The following is a 16,708-nucleotide window of genomic DNA, read 5'->3' on the forward strand; positions in this document are numbered from 1 at the left end:
GATATATGAATATGCATGAATGATGGTGATGTATATGTATAATGTATGATTATGCATGTTTTTATGAAGAAGTGTTTAAGTACCATTTACTTACACTTGTATATTTTGAGTATGTTATCTAACTCTCTTTTATGTGTTATGTGCTGGACCGTTGGGGGTCCAGATTTACAGGTTTTTGTGATATTCGATGTCGAGTCGTCGGTGAGGCTCCGCTCTGATTGTGACACGGGAAAAAGGGGTTTTATATGTATATAGAGTCTCCTTATCTAGGTTGTTTTGTATAGTTAATAAATACATTATTTGATTTAAGATTTGTATAAACAAGTATTTTTACTAATTAACTACATTAGTATTATTTTGATTGAAGAGTATAATACTCGAACCACAACTTTTATAATATCAAACATTACTTTTCGTTGCGTATTTTGAAAAAGATTTTACTAAAGGTAGAAATATATAAATAATGGGTTTGGGTGTTACACCAAACACACCCTAAGATTCCAAGGCAAAACTACCACTAGAGGCAAACTTTATATGCTGACTTCTTGACTCATGCTTTTCCTCTAGAAGACGTTTGTGATCTTCTTAGGAACGATGCAATGGAAACCTTATTTCTTCGTGAATAGTTTTTTTTTTTTTTGTTTTTTTCTTTTCTTTTAACTTCCTTACTTAAAAAAAAAATTACTCAAAAAATATTAAAATATATTTAAGCAGTTTAGTTGGGTTTTGAAAGATGAATCCAAAATCTGATTCATCAAAGCCCATCAAACAGTTATTGCAAAAAAATATCTAAATTCATCTAAAAATATTCGATATTGGTTTTAAATTTTTTAGAGGTTTATTTACCGTTTAACCGTTTTAATTTGGATGGGTTTGAATTTTAACACTTTGGGGACTAATTTGGTATCATCAAAATTTGTGTGGAAAATAACACAGCTCGCGGTGGACACTAAACCAATCAAATTAAGGCATAAGCACATCACATTTGACATACCCTTCCTTCCTTCCTTCATCGGTTCAGTTCCGTGTTCCAATTTAAGACAGTAACACACTCATCTCAAACATTTCATTTTCAGCTTATTCAAATTTCAATTCAGATGAGTTTGATTATGAGCTACTGCAGCAGTAACGCTCTTCGCCTTCAATCTTGCACAATCACAAATTGCAATCTTCACCATCATGGTTGCTACTGTTTTTTGTTCTTTTTCAAGTTGTTATGTCCTATGAATTTCCTCATTTTATTTTAATTTTTTTATGTGGTTCAACTTTTCTCATATAGGTTGTTGTAAGCTATTTTCATAAATTATCTTGAAAATTTCTTATGTGTGAAGATATTTTTGTTTTTTTTTTTTTTAATACTTTTTGGTTATAGGCAGGCATATTGTTCCCACCAATGCGCACAAAAAACCTGCTGAAAATGAAATTTCTCTTCAGTCAAAGTTGAAGATTAATGGCAACAGTATTATGACATTCATTGGTGGAATCACAGGTAATGCTCGTTGTTTCTTAACCTATGGTTAATGTGGATTTTACATTACTATCTCATTTTTTAATCCCTTTCTTTACTTTCTTTTATTCATCAGTATGTTGTGTAATCATGTTGTTTGATCAATTTTTAAGATGTGAATTAAAATTGGGAAAAATCCATTGCTTCTGTTTGGATGACATGGAAGTTGTATATGACATATTATCACTGCCTTTTTTTTTTTTTTGTGTGTTACTGATTAGCATTTTTTTTCAAATTTCCAATATTTTCAGTGGCACAATTGTTTGCTCCGGCCACTGCAAAAGCTGTAAGTACAAATAACTGTGTTAGTGAGAATCTTGAGATATTTATACGTTTCTTTGCATTAATATCTTCTAGCGTTCTTTCTTGGTTCTTTTCAATGATCCTTTTGATTCGTTTATTTCTCGGGGTAGTTTTTGTCCTTATTTGATCATAGTTATAGAAGACCTGTAATTTATATAATGGTCGACCATACAAAGAATTAAGGAGATAGTGAGTGACCATACAAATCAGTTTTCGTGTTTAAATTTTGACAAACATTATGCATCTAAATGATATGATAGTCATGGTATAGATCTCAGGGAGAAGAATTATGTGTATTTGAATAGGAAATGGCTGCTTCTGTTTTTACTTTGGCTGATGGAGGTCTCGGTGACTGGTTTGGAGGCATTCTATTTTCAGCGGGACAACAGGCCAATGAAGCAGTTCTGGACCAACTATCGTCCCTAAGCTTCACTAGGTGCATTATAAATTCCTCTGAACGTTATTATATTTATATCTTTACGCCTGATAATGCGAAACTTGTGTTTATGGTTTTTTTTCATCTTCTTCTTATTCAACTTTACAGTTTGGCTGTAATTTATGGGGCAGGACTTGTAACCAGCCTTTCTCCCTGTACACTTAGTGTGTTACCGCTGACTCTCGGTTATATTGGTAAGATTGCTGCTGTTTTGCATTTTTCGGTATCAAAAACTTTTGAAAATGCCTAAATCTGTTGAAATATGACAGGGGCATTTGGCTCTGGTAAAAGCAAAGGACAGGTAATATATCTTGTAACCAGTTTTACTTTATGTGGCATTATTTTTCTTATCTTCTTTTATGGCCCTATTTGAAAATTTGCTTTTCTCTAATTATTGTTGCTAGGCACTTATATATGGCAGAAATTCATAACCAGTGTATTTCTCTTTAGGACAGTCTTTCTTTAAAGCATTGCAGGTTAAATTGTTGGGTGTTTGGTCTCTTGAAGCCTTCTATTTCTATTTAGCATACACTTTAGATCGAATGGGTGTCTAGTGTTTGAAATGTGTCAATGTCGGAAATCAACATGAAACTGACACCGTCATTTTCCCAAATAATTATCGGTGTCTACGTGTCAGTGTCATGTTTATAGTCTGTGTCAATGCTTCATACTTTTATTTCCTATAACATTTCATTTATGAATTTTCTCAAAGCATCATTTCCTCCACTTGCAGTACTGATTCCTTTGTTTTGGATAAGTTCTATTTCTGAGTGTCTAAAGTCCCAGAGACACACACAAAAACACTTTGAGAGACTGAATTCTCACAAGGATGATGTCTTCTTTCTATCAGGTTATTGGAGATTCCATTGCATTTTCCTTGGGTCTCGCAACCACGTTAGCACTTCTGGGTGTGGGAGCATCATTTGCAGGAAAGGCTTATGGACAGATTGGCCAAGGATTACCTTTGGCTGCTTCTGGTTTGGCTGTAATTATGGGTCTGAACCTTCTTGAGGTACTGAAAGTATTTCTCTTTCACACCCCCTTTATATTCTAAAATTGACAAAATTTTGAGTCTGTACTATCATTTTCTTCTTGTTTAATTTCCTAGTTCTTACGCTAACATTCATTTTCTAACTCTCAGTTGGCAGTGTTATTCACTGATTTTTTTGAAATCATATTTTCATCCTCTTCTAGACAAGGTCATTAAATCTTGTAAAGCATTACAGTATTTTAGGACTATCAAAGCAGTCCTACAATTTGCAGGTGACATAGTTTCATTAACTCGAAATTACCAACATCAAATATGCAGATAAACTTTACTTCCATTACTTTAAGCTCTGTGAAATTTCTTACAGTGGATTTATCTTAGAAATTTGGGTTGGGCCTAACTCAACCCTACAAAACCGGTTTGTAAGGTGAGGATTGCCCCCAATTATAAACACATCATCTGGCCATCTCGCATCCATGTGGGACTCTTAACAATTTTCAATTCATCGGAGACAGTTTGATGCATGCTATGTATGTTTTGCAAGAAGACATTCTTCTAATTATGAAGCTTCAAAATTTGACTGGACTTTTTGCTGTGTTTTTACTGTTATTCACCTTAAAATATCATTTTTTGCAGATAATTGAGTTACAGCTCCCCTCGTTCTTCGAAAGTTTTGATCCACGTTCAGTGGCTGCCAATTTTCCATCAAGTAAGTCAAATAGTCAATGCTCTTATGCTGCCTTTTAGTTCTTTCAGTATTATATTTGAATGCAGACAATTTTACATGAAAGAATTATACTATTAGGTGTGCAAGCATACCTTGCTGGGCTTACATTTGCATTAGCTGCCTCACCCTGCAGTACACCTGTTCTTGCTACTCTTCTGGGATATGTCGCTGCATCTAAGGTACTTCAGTTCCTGTTAGTAACCAATGTTGTTGCTTGCTGGCAACATTTATATAATGTGTTAGAAAAAGAATCAAGGGTATACCAGTGTTATTTGGTCAAAGATCATGCACACTGTGCAAGTGTCTTCGTTCTCTTAATACATGAGACACAATTTTTTTAGTGCTACTGTGCATAGGAAAAATAAACAGAACATGTAATTAATGGGTTCAAAGTAAAAAAAAACCCATTTTTTTGTCAAAAACAGGAAGTAAAAAAACCCATTTTAGAACCAGTTCACACAAATTAAACCAGTTTTCAAAATAAACCGGTTCTGAACCATTTTAAACCGATTTCAAAAATTAACCTGTTTTTACGGAAACAATTATTGGAAACCGAACCATGCACACTCCTACTTTGCACTCAATTTCCCCTATGACAAATGGCTTTCTGGTGCATCATATATTTGATCGTACAGTTTTGATCCATATCAAGGGTAGTTATCATGAGTCATAACTTGACTCGATGCAACACTGAACCCAATCGATACAAATCCCTAGTATGTATATATTTCTGACATGAATCTCATCTAGAATCTCATTTCATTCTGATGAATGATAAACCCTGATTCACTATAATGATGAATTCTGATTGATTCTAATGAATTACTATCGAAACTTAGTGCAACCAAACATGTTTTTTTTTGTTAACTTTGTATAGCCAGACATTTTTCATTTTGATTTGGTTTATGACTTAAGTTTTGAATTATTTTGAGGTTATATCAACTGTTTAAACTAACTTGGTTCTTATTAAAAGATTCATAATAAGATTCAATTCACGATTAGGAAAATTGTTTTCCGATTCACGATTTGATGACCATGATGTGAATCAATATACACAATATTTAGTTTTTTGTTTGCATTTCATTTTGCATATTTAGTCAATCTTATGCAAAAGAAGGAAATGATGATTTCTTGACAGAATCCAGTGATCGGAGGCAGCTTGCTTTTGACATACACAACGGGTTACATTTCTCCCTTACTTTTGGCTGCATCTTTTGCTGGAGCATTACAGGTTCATACACGATTTTTTGGTTTTATAGAATAACCTTAAAGGATTCCTTTACGATACAGACCTCTAATTGAAAACAATGTTTCTAATTGAAATCTATATTGACAGAGCTTGCTTTCATTTCGCAAGTACTCAGCATGGATCAACCCTATAAGGTAATTTTTTATTTCGAACTATCAATAAGCACTTGAAGGTTGCACTTGTGTTCCCCTTGTCATCACACTTCCTAATTGGATAAATTATACTCTCCATGTTTCTGATACCTGTCGCAATTTTCTTGTCCAACAGCGGAGCAATGCTGTTAGGAGGCGGTGTATATACCTTCTTAGATAGGCTCTTCCCAGCCACAACAATGGCAATGTAGAAAATCATGTAGCTCTTTAACATGTAGTGATGATATTTTACTTGAAAGTTGAAACTGTTGTGTGTATATATCATACGACTAACTACTCTTAAAAGATAAATTCAAATAAGAGGGAATCGTTCATCTTGTTGACCCTCAGATTCAAAATTCTGATGCTTTTGGACGAAGAAAAGTTCATTCTTTGAGCACTTAAGATAGAATCTCTTCGTTGATGGTGAAAACCAACTGCCAGACATGAAGATGTGTGACTCTCTAAATGCGCCGGAAATTCTGCTACATTGAGCAAATTTATCAACTTAACAAATACTAAGGTAGCTTGGGGGCATTGGGTGAGAAACTTTCTAACAAATACTATCATCTAACTTTGGTTGCTCGATTTTTTTACCAACTTTTTTTTTTTTTTGACTAAATAAAAGATATTCATTCATTCAAATTGATAAGAGTACATCGATGAAATACAAATCAAAATCGCTAAAAACAAAAAGGATGAATCTGCGAACAAACTCACAGCATCCGTGTTAATAGCATCAAACGGCATATTGCAAAAGCCTACATATTTGACTATATTGAAGTTTCCGGAACATTCATGTCGCCGGATCTGTAGCGTTGATGGTACAAAAGTCATTGATTGGATCTGCACTGGATCAACCTTAATCTTCAAACCTGAAACAAATGAACACCGCACAAAGACGGGACAACAATACTCCGCACTAAGACGGGACAACAATACTCCGCACTAAGACGGGACAACAATACTGAAAATCAAAGCAAAGGATAAAATCGCAAAGATGAAAACAAAACTATAAGACTTAAACTATGTGAAAATCACTTATTTGTATTAAAAAGCAAGAAGAAAAAAAAATGTAAAGGGGTGATTTTATGCCAAAAATTGACCTAAAACCACCCCTCTATGGGTGAGAGAAGAAGAAGAAAATCAAAAAGAGTTTTAGGGCCGGCGGTGGTTCTTATTTTTTTACCAACTTAACAAAGCAAAATTCAGGCAACCTTTAAAAATTAACCGCTATCATAATTATTACAGTTTTTAAAAAAACTAGTAAACCATATGCAGTTTAAACAAGCACATGTAGGATTCATTTATTCCTATATCATTATTCATGAATTTTTTAAGAGATTAAAGATATAAGCAGACAAAGTAAAATAATATTATACAAACAACCAATAATGTTTTAGGACAAAACTTACATGCATTTTCATACATGCATTTCTTACTTTTCCACTCACAAAGAGGTGGTTATTTGTGTTTTTTCATTTTGAAAAAATAAAAGAAAATTATTTTTTAATAAAAAAAACTACCTCTTTGTGAGAGGAAAAGTAAGAAATGCATGTATGGAAATGCATGTAAGTTTTGTCCAATGTTTTATCTTTCTGCCACATCACCTTACTCATGTATGATTATTATGAAACCACTTATACGATGTGGAAGAGTGATGGTTTGTCATTTGATGTTTATGTAAACTTTCATTACACTGACTGACTGCTTATCATCTTTAAACTCTTTTTTTAATTAAAATAGTGGGTTAAGTCTGTCCATATTAAAATAGCGAATTTTGTCACTTAAAAATAAGTAAATTTGATTTTAGCTAACATAAAAGAAATATCATTTGGTTTTTATATCACTAAAATATGAAATACATTTTCAATCCTTAGCATTCATTTAGAATATAAATATGATTCCATTGCAGGCAGTGTCAATAAAAAAAAAAAAGGAAAAAGGTACATTATAAAATATCAACTAGAATGAATGACCACATGATTTTCTATTAGATAACTAAGCAGTTACTTAACAAATGTTGTATATTGGTAAGACCAGACACTTTACGAATAATATTAACATTCTTTTATTCTTTGGAGTATTTGGCATTTAGAAACAAGGTTAATTTTAGGTGAGCTATAGATTAATTTAACTCATGTTGGGAGCTATTTAACTCATGTTATGATGTTATAATTAACTCATCTCGAATCAAGTCCAAAGATTAATTTTTCTAAAACTTTTGTATCTTGTAGGTATTCATCTTTGGCCATATGTATTCTTCCATTCAAGACATTTAAGTCACCAAATTCTCATTGTGCACAACACTTGAAATAAGTAACAAATTATACAACTTCCAATGTATGAAATATAATTAAACATGTTTTTGTACACATAGTCGAAGACCTAACACCCATAGTCCAGAAGAAATATAAGGAAATACAGGACTATATGATGATAATAACACTGAATTTTATTGTGAATCACCTATCGATACAAATGAAGGCAGCAATCACCCAAACAAGAGAAAAAATTCATATAAAAAATAGAGGAAAAATTGAACTAGCTCAATAGCTCTACAAATGGTTTACAACCCAAGGACAAGGCAAGGGAAAGGTGAAAAAGGAAGTGCACTTTTCTGTAATTGTAATTTGTAACTAGTTTCCATGGTATGTATGACACAGAAGGGGGCATATTAAACAAAAGTCAATCAGGGTTTCGCAAACATTCCTTGTGTTAATGAGGAAAAATCATAATCATTCACTGTATTTGTAGTGTTCGATGATACCGGAGTAGCTGACTGAGGTTTACTTGCTGCCGTTGTCGTTGTGCCATTAACTGGAGCAACTTGTGACGTGGTAAAATAACTGCAACAATTGGCAACTTAGTTAAACAAAAAGAGGAGTATGATAAATAAAAGAGAATGCTAGATATAAATGGAGAATTGCTTATGAAATATCGATGACTAAATGAATGACATACTATTTGTTACAAGAATAAATGAAACAGTCTTCAGACTACGATATCATCTTCCTAACTTATAATCCTCATAAATTGTAAGAAATGTTTGATATAAAACAATGTCTCTTTAGCATTTGTTCTCAAATCTAAAGAGCATATTGGGAAGCAAAACCAGCAGTTGATTAATATGAAAGTTATTCCGATGATACTGGCATCAACCCTCAACTATGAAAGGGAAAAAAATATTAAGAGGATGAACTTTTTAAAGTCATAAACTCAATGGAATAAAGAACCCCCTAAATAGCCTTTTGGCTGCACAGTCTATGCTCTATATTTTGATTTGTGGAACCATGTTTCCTTCTGATTGGCACCTAACATATAAGATTATTCAAAATTCTATGCAGCAACATCAGGACATATTCGGATCATTCCGTATCAGCTATCTATATATACATTTAACAAGCTTTAAAATCAAAGACTAGTGGCATACCTAGATGGTGGATACTGAACTGAACTCTCTGCTGGATACGCGGAAGTCATGTTCATTGTCTGACCCAGAAGGAAGAAGATAAACAAATTGCAGAACAGATAAGAATAAATCCTCAATCAACTAACTAAAAGCTCATATTGATTATTACCTGCATAAGTTTCTGCAGGTCTCCCTGACTACCCACATGCATTACTCCTGGAATTGGGTAGCTCGCAGCTGGCCAACTTTGGATAGGAATATTGAGACCAGGTTGCTGTACATTAGCAGGATATTTGGCATCCTCACTAGAAGATTTAGCTGCAGCAGCAGCCATTAGAAGAGACTGTTGCTGTGCCAGCATAGCCAACTGTTGCTGATGCATAGCAAATGGAGATACTATATTGTTCTGCATATATCCCATTTACTGAGTCAAGTAAAATCATATTGACATACCAAAACAAAACACCCCATCTGTAGGTAGAGATCAACAGCTACATGCACTTGTAATGTCGCATAGGACGTGATGGCCCTCAATAAGACTAACCATATCAAGTCATAGAAGGATCTCACAATCTTAAAAAGCATTGCACTAACCTTTTCAAAGAGGCTCATAATATCATTTTTTACATCTTTTTGTGGTTTTTCAAGAGCAGAACTTGGTGTCACTGAAGACGAGTCGTTAAATAGATCCTCAATTCCAGAGGTGGGCTGGGGTGTACTCTCAACGGATTTCCTGGTGTCGGTTTTCTCGGCTGTTGAAGTCTCTGCAGCAGCTGCAACAATTATAGCAATACAAAATGATCATAAGAAGCTTCTCCAAATCCTCAAAAACAATGTCTGAAAGCTCCTATTCCCATATCTGTTTTCTATTATAGTATATATAATAATAAAACCTAAGTACACCTATTTTGCGCATCATTAAAATGATGAGATATGATCATGGAAAACAGTTCATCGAAACCTCTCCCATTCCTACATGCACTTTTGTGTCCTTTTTTCCATCTCGAAAAGGTAGCATCGAAACAAATAACTCCCATCAAACATGAAAACTTTTATAAATCCCTTCATTACAACATTTACACAATCATACCGATGGATCTTCCACTAAGTTATAGATCATGATCAAAGGTTTTACATAGCATAGAAATTCTATCCAGTCCCTAATTTCATCACTATACCAACAAAATTGTAAACCAATTTTAAACATACTCCATTTTACTTTTATTCATTCTACCATTTTTATATTAAAAAAAAGTTCAAATTGTTATAATCCATTTTCTTCGTCATATAATAACTTACATTCATATTCATACTCGTCGCTATTAGGTTAGAAGCATGCTTATTATGGGAACCTAGAGTATAGCTCACAAGATAATCGTAACATGATAGAACCTTTGAATGTCAGATCAATTGATAGACACTTAACATATATATGAATTGCTAACAAATCAAAACAACTACATAAATGGAGATCATTTAGTAAATAGCACCGGATCCTGGGAGAACTCGATTTTTTTTGCAATGACTTTTTAAATTCTAAAAGATCATTATACAGGAAAGAGATTAGACGTTGTTACAAAAATATAATGTCTAGATATTTGGTTGCCAAAGTTTAAAATGTAGATAATATATAAGATAATTGTATCTTAGAGTCAACACATAATTTTTCAGGAGTAGAAATGTTCTTTAAGTTGTTGTGTATTATATAAACCTCACATGCAAAGACATCACTATGCTAATAACAAATTATTTTTTTTCCATGAGCTACATACACCTATTCTAGCTCATATTATAATATTAGATATCACCAGGACAAATAGATTCCAGCCACAAAATGGGCAGATCATCATCTAATTTCATTTTTAAAAAGTATACCGAAAACATACACTGAAAACCTGCCCAGTTGTTATCATCGTCAGCAGATGCATCAGCTACGACAGAGCCCTTTTCATTTGGATCATCCATAGACAACATGTCGAAAAGGTCCGTAGCAAAGTCAACTTTTGGAGGGGGGTTATGAGATGTGCCAGTCTCCTGTGATGTTTCAGCTTGTACTTGTGGCACCAGAGGTTCCACTTTCTCAATATGCTGGTGTTTAGCCACTACTGGAGTTACCTGTTTAGAAATTGATTATTTTTATGCCTACTAAACGATGACACTTTAAACTTTAAAGAGAAAGAAAACGAATTTCCTTTAGATAAGAAAAGATAAAACAAATTAATTGTTCCTCTATCATAATTTATCATGTAAACTATTGAAAGTGTATGTTAAGCTAAATTATCTTTTTGTAAGAGATGTCAAAATTATCACCAGTAAGGCAGTAATATTTTCCAAACATCTGTCACCATCAATATTCACCTCGACCAATTGGTATCAGAGAGGAAATAATGAGTAAACTGTACTTCGAAATGATTCATTCTTTACAATGAGTATTCCAATATATAAATAAAAGGCGAGGCTAAAAATAAGGAAAGGATAAAGTCAAATCTGAAGAGCATGATCCTAATTTCTTATTTACACAATATCTGACCACTATCCCTCAAGCTAGGGCATACAAATTGTATGCATCGAGCTTGTCATATATAAACTCTTGCTCTTTGAAGAGACTTTGTAAAAATATCAGCTAATTGATCACTAGATCCAACCAACAAGGGAACAATCTCTTCTTGTGAATGAAATGACAGTCGATATCAATATGTTTAGTTTGCTCATTCATAAAAGAGTGAAATGGAGGCAATGTGCGAGGATGTCAGGTTATGGGAAATGAAACTCATACTTCCAGATTTTAGCAACTTTTGAAATATTTAGTTAGTTATTACTATTAATATCATTTGATTCAGTCTTTATTTCGTTTTATTTTTATTTCATATATCACTCCTTGATTAAGGAGTTGACTTTGTGCACTCTCTCCTATAAAAGGAACACTCTTTCATTAGGATAAACACCATTGGAGTTCTTATAATATTTTCTACACGGTATCAGAAGCCCTGGGTTATTTGATCGAGGGAAAATACTTATTCCCCAATGTCACGCCAAACCACTTGGCAGCAGGCCCTCGCCGACTCAGACAAAAACTCCTCTACAACCAGCATCTCTACTTGTGATGGAGAAAACCCACCAACCAGCGAGTCAGGAGGTAGCCGCGCTAATGGCTCCAGAGGAATCGAAACCGGAAGCTGTCCTAGCCGCAGTGCCAGTCCTGGGATTCTCATAGGCGGTGAAAGCCTTCGGGTTCCAGCTGGTGGTGGCAGCCCTGTGATTCTCGCAGGCTGTGCAGGCCACGGAGGAGGAGCAGCCATGGCGGACTCGGCAACTAAGACAACAGTGGCTATGGCGATGCTGGTCCATTTGGTCCAGGAGGTGAAGGTCAAAACTATAAATCATCTAAATGGCTCAAACTATACATAATGGTCGCAAGATGTCCAGCTCATTTGGTACGGCAAGCGGAAATATGGCTTTCTTACAAGAGATATCCTGGAACTTGCAAAGGCAGATCCAGCCTATAGGTTCCTGAAATCTGAAAACTCTTTGATGGAAACAGGAAGTGGGAAGTCATTCATGTTTTTGCCCATAGCAAAACTAGTCTAGGGTGTTGTAAGAACACCTACTCTGATATTCATAACTCGTCTTTGATCTATGGTCTTAAATCAAAACTGTGGAACTCAAAGCAGGGTGACAAGCATTATTAAAAAAAGGGTGATTGAGATGTGACTATCTACTACAATGAATTAATGATTCCTTGGCAAGAATTAGATTTCTGTTGTGAGAGAAACTAGAACTGTACTGAATATAGTGTTCAATTTATCAAGAGGCAAAAAAACTAGTGCTCAAGCCCCTTCCTGTTCCATAGCCCAGAAAGGTGATTTTTTCAAGTCATCCTTCTTAGTGTTAACCCTAGCCATACTTTGATTGTTGATTAATGTGCTACCGATCACATGACAGGAAAGTCTATAGTTTATTTGTTTCATATAGTCCTTGTGCAGGTAACATGAAATTTAAGATTGTTGATGACTCTCGTTCAGTGGTGGCAGGGAAAGGTTCTGTTGTCTTTTTTTCATTATTAACCCTTCAAGATGTCGTGCATGTTCATAACTTGTCATGTAGCTTATAATCTTTCTAGGAAACTAGCCTCAGAGAAAAAATGTCAAGCTCATTTCTTTATTGTTGTTTCAGGATTTGACCTCAGATGATTGGCAGTGCTAAGCAGAATGCGGAACTCTACAAGTTAGAAAATGGACCTGGAACTAGACACCAATTCGGACAAATAAGGATAATGTTATGTTCTGGCATTTAAGGTTAGGTCACCCAAGTTTTAAATATCTAAGACATTAGTTTTCCGAATTATTTGTTGATCAATATTTTCCTTTTTTTCAATGTGAGGTTTGTGTATTTGTTAAACATCAAAACCTTCAAAAACCTTTTTTTCATTATTTAGTGATATTTGGGGGCCTAACAGGATAAGTTCTCTATCCAACAAAAGATGGTTTATCACCTTTACTAAAAGAAAAGTTTGTTGAGTATATTTATTAAAAGAAAAGTTATAGGTATGACAAGCTGAAAACAATTTATTTAAGTTGGTGCAGATACAGATTAATTCCAATATATAGGTTTTCAGACCAGTGATGAGGTACTAGAGGAATTAATTACATGCTGCTGTCTAAGTTTGAGTAATTTGCTTTCTTGTAAACTATGAAATTTGTAAATAAAAACATAATTCTAGCAGTAAGTCGGGGCATTTAAGACATGCAAGAAACATAAACACGAGTAACACACACGACAACATTAAGGCTATGTTCCAAAGTTTACCACCATATTCCTTCTTCCTAGGTAAAAAATGTTACTGTTTTACGATGTGCACAACTCTGCAATTAAAACTTGGTTATTGGTAAGAAGTGAACATAACCCCGATTTATCAGTTATGTAAATTAAGCCCCCTAAATTTTAAAAAAATAAATAAATTTGGCCAGGAGTTTGATCCTTGATCTTTACGTGTGGAAACATATTGGTGGAGGTTAACCCCTTAAATTTATCTCAGTTACCTCAAAGGATTAATCTCCAAAGTTTCAGGAGGGATACCTTGGTTTACCAAAAAATAATTCAAAACTGGCCATTTAGGTTGGGACAATATTCTTCAAAGTAAAGGGGTAACTACCTAAAACTTCAGGTTAAGAATTTTATTTGTTATAAGGGAACACTGTTTTCCCTTCTTGCGAAAAAGATACTAGTGACTCGTGAGTCTACTCTGACTGCAGAATCAGAGTTTAATACTAAAATGGCTGACAATTCACCACAATAATATGAAAAATTAAGAGAAGGAGAGATACCTGCACATGTCCTTTAGGAGGAGCAAGAACACTAATTCTAGTAGCAGGAATTGCATTTGATGGTTGGATTTTCTTCTTTTCCTCAAATGTATTCTCCACAGGCTTTTGCCATTGTGAAGGACTTTTCTCTTCTAGCAGTCTTGAAGGTGATTTTGGTATAGCATCCCTTGCAGCCCATCTCTTGTCTTCATACCTTCAAATATGTGCAGTGAATGAAAGCTAAGAGTCAGCTTCACAAGATGCACATAGCAAGAAATATACACTTCAAACTGTACAAATATTAAAAAACAAAAAATAAAATAAAAAATAAGGTCTGGTTGAAGGTATCATCAATATACGTACTTGGCACGGATGAAGTTTTCAATACCAACTCTATCATAATTTGGAGGTAACTCTGCTTCCCAGTAACTATTTGCTCTCTCATTTCCCATAGCTTTTTAAAACAAAGCACGGAAATACAAATACAGTGAGAAGACTATAACAAATGTACACTTGCAAAATTCAATAACCACGAGGCCGTGACTAGTGGCTATTTAGATTCACTTACATTGAATAAATGCAACCTGCTCTGGGAGCCAGGTGTCCAAAGTAGCAGAACGAACCTGCAGAAAAACTATTAAGTAAGCATATAAAAATAAAAATATTGCAGTAGCAAGTTGAAATTTAGAAAAAGCTTTTAGTTATAATGAAACATTTGTGAACCAAGTAGACTATCATCCTAGCAACATTTAAATCCACATTAAAAATAAATAACAGAATAACAATATATTGACAAGCAGATTCCCCCTACAGAAGAGCTACAATGCTTCCAACAACAAACGCATGAGGCAAATTACCAGTTAAAAAATGCATATTCATTAATGTTGTTCTCTTGGAAACCATTTGTCAGTATTTATATAAGAAGCGAGTTACACGAGTAATAATACCAATACAGCATCTCAAAACAATACATATAATTTAGACTCTTAAGTCAATATTCCAAGATACATTTGAAGCAACATAGCCATAACACAAACAAGAACACACAAATTCTCCCTCATGACTTGTTTTCTCATAGTTCAAAAGAAAACTACAGACCCCAAGCATTTCTAATATAGGAACGAGCATAACATTATTACCTTTGAAATATGTACACCAAGACTTCGATGTATTCCTGAACAATTCATGCAAATAAAGATGCCAAGATTGACACTAGCCCATCTTGGTCCTCTGCAAATCAAAATTTCGATGAAAAAAAAAAATAATTAGAAAATAATCCCGAAAATGCTTAATACAAAGATAACTTAGAATAAGCCAGATACATACTTGGCTTTACAATCAGCACATTCTCTATTCTCCGGTAATTTAAGAAGTCCTTCCAATATCTGCGTGTAAATTTAAAGTAAATAAATAACAATAAAAAACATTTACCAAATGAGAAAAGGAAAAGGGGAAGAAAATGTAGCAACGGGGAATTGTCAAATGCAACAACACTCAAAAATGGAAATTATCCAAATTAAAGTAGATATGATAAAAAATCATGATCTTAAATCTTAATATTAAGTTATGCATTCAGGATCATGAAGGAAAATTCCATTCCAACAAATGTAAATTGATCGTGATTCGAATGGTGTAAAACAAAACAAAAATCCAATCGAAAGGTATATCATTTAAGAAACAAATGCAATTTTTTTTTCAAATCATATAAGATCCACTCAAATGTAACAAATCATATAATAACTAGAGCTAAGAAGAAAAAACGAATAACAATAGTAAACTATTACTATTATTTAACAGCTAATAACGACATAAGAAATCATAAAATGTTGAAAAATGGAAATTTGATTGATCGATGATTGAACCGAATCGGAAGAATTAACGGTGATTGATCTGAAGAGAATCGTGAAATGAGGAACAAAATATGAAAATAGGGGATGAATGAAAACCTTTTTGTGTTTAGCGTTGAGCTCCTTTGAAACGTTGGCTTTCTCGTTCATGGTTACACGAATGCGATGAGCAAAAATGAATCAAGGAGGGATCGAGCGAGAGAGAGGAAAACGAAGAATAACGAAGGTTAAATCGGTCTTTTAACGCGCTTTCTCTCTCCTCTCTCTCTCTCTCTCTCTAAAGTTGCGAATTGCAGAAAAACAAAAAGATTATACGATGATGATGATGATGATGATGATGAAGGAAGACAAAGAGTGATGGGTATTTCCTCCTTGCTTTCTAATACTGCGTTTTTTCCTTTATATATATTTTCAACCTATTTTTGTTTTTGACAAATATTTCCTCCTTTTAATATTAACATAAACAAAATTAACTCCTACTTATATATAGAACTCGTGTATATATATATATATATATATATGAGTAATCAGTCAATTTAGTCCCTAAACTATTACTCTCTCACCAACTTAGTCCCTAAACTATTAAAAACAACTAAAAGGTCCCTAATCTATTTTTCATCTGTCAATTTAGTCCCTAAACTATTACTCTCTCACCAACTTAGTCCCTAAACTATTAAAAACAACTAAAAGGTCCCTAAACTATATTCACATCCTTCAATTTAGTCCCTCACAAACATCATTTTATGATTCCTAACAAACCTGTTATAATATCTCAAGGCACTTTTTAACACACTAGCATTGATGA

The 16,708-nt window shown here is 33.9% G+C and overlaps 2 protein-coding genes across 2 annotated transcripts; one reads left to right on the forward strand and one right to left on the reverse strand.

The window, feature by feature from the left end:
* Positions 1-890: 890 nt before the first annotated feature.
* LOC123881573 (cytochrome c-type biogenesis ccda-like chloroplastic protein) lies at positions 891-5,700 on the forward strand. The gene is made up of 12 exons (XM_045930289.1): positions 891-1,182; positions 1,373-1,489; positions 1,759-1,793; positions 2,116-2,246; positions 2,355-2,440; positions 2,516-2,547; positions 3,097-3,258; positions 3,871-3,943; positions 4,040-4,140; positions 5,100-5,192; positions 5,298-5,344; positions 5,478-5,700. Exons 1-12 carry the CDS (start codon positions 1,098-1,100, stop codon positions 5,551-5,553), a joined length of 1,038 nt encoding a protein of 345 aa, XP_045786245.1. The 5' UTR covers positions 891-1,097; the 3' UTR covers positions 5,554-5,700.
* Positions 5,701-7,657: 1,957 nt separating this feature from the next.
* LOC123881574 (ADP-ribosylation factor GTPase-activating protein AGD5-like) lies at positions 7,658-16,380 on the reverse strand. The gene is made up of 11 exons (XM_045930291.1): positions 16,003-16,380; positions 15,383-15,441; positions 15,196-15,286; positions 14,625-14,679; positions 14,420-14,510; positions 14,078-14,270; positions 10,640-10,868; positions 9,348-9,526; positions 8,923-9,159; positions 8,775-8,833; positions 7,658-8,190 (listed from the first exon to the last, which is right to left on the reverse strand). Exons 1-11 carry the CDS (start codon positions 16,051-16,053, stop codon positions 8,034-8,036), a joined length of 1,401 nt encoding a protein of 466 aa, XP_045786247.1. The 5' UTR covers positions 16,054-16,380; the 3' UTR covers positions 7,658-8,033.
* Positions 16,381-16,708: the final 328 nt, after the last annotated feature.

This window comes from Trifolium pratense, linkage group LG4 (genome assembly GCF_020283565.1).
Source record: "Trifolium pratense cultivar HEN17-A07 linkage group LG4, ARS_RC_1.1, whole genome shotgun sequence".
Taxonomy (NCBI): Eukaryota; Viridiplantae; Streptophyta; class Magnoliopsida; order Fabales; family Fabaceae; genus Trifolium; species Trifolium pratense.

Excerpts from the sequence above, each read along its gene's own strand:
- LOC123881573 (XM_045930289.1), top strand. The coding sequence starts at position 1,098 with ATGAGTTTGATTATGAGCTACTGCAGCAGTAACGCTCTTCGCCTTCAA. Across the intron at positions 2,247-2,354 it reads TCGTCCCTAAGCTTCACTAG|TTTGGCTGTAATTTATGGGG; the intron begins GTGCATTATAAA and ends TCAACTTTACAG. Across the intron at positions 5,345-5,477 it reads GCATGGATCAACCCTATAAG|CGGAGCAATGCTGTTAGGAG; the intron begins GTAATTTTTTAT and ends CTTGTCCAACAG.
- LOC123881574 (XM_045930291.1), bottom strand. The coding sequence starts at position 16,053 with ATGAACGAGAAAGCCAACGTTTCAAAGGAGCTCAACGCTAAACACAAA. Across the intron at positions 14,511-14,624 it reads GCAGGTTGCATTTATTCAAT|CTATGGGAAATGAGAGAGCA; the intron begins GTAAGTGAATCT and ends TGTTTTAAAAAG. Across the intron at positions 8,834-8,922 it reads ACCTGCAGAAACTTATGCAG|ACAATGAACATGACTTCCGC; the intron begins GTAATAATCAAT and ends CTTCTGGGTCAG.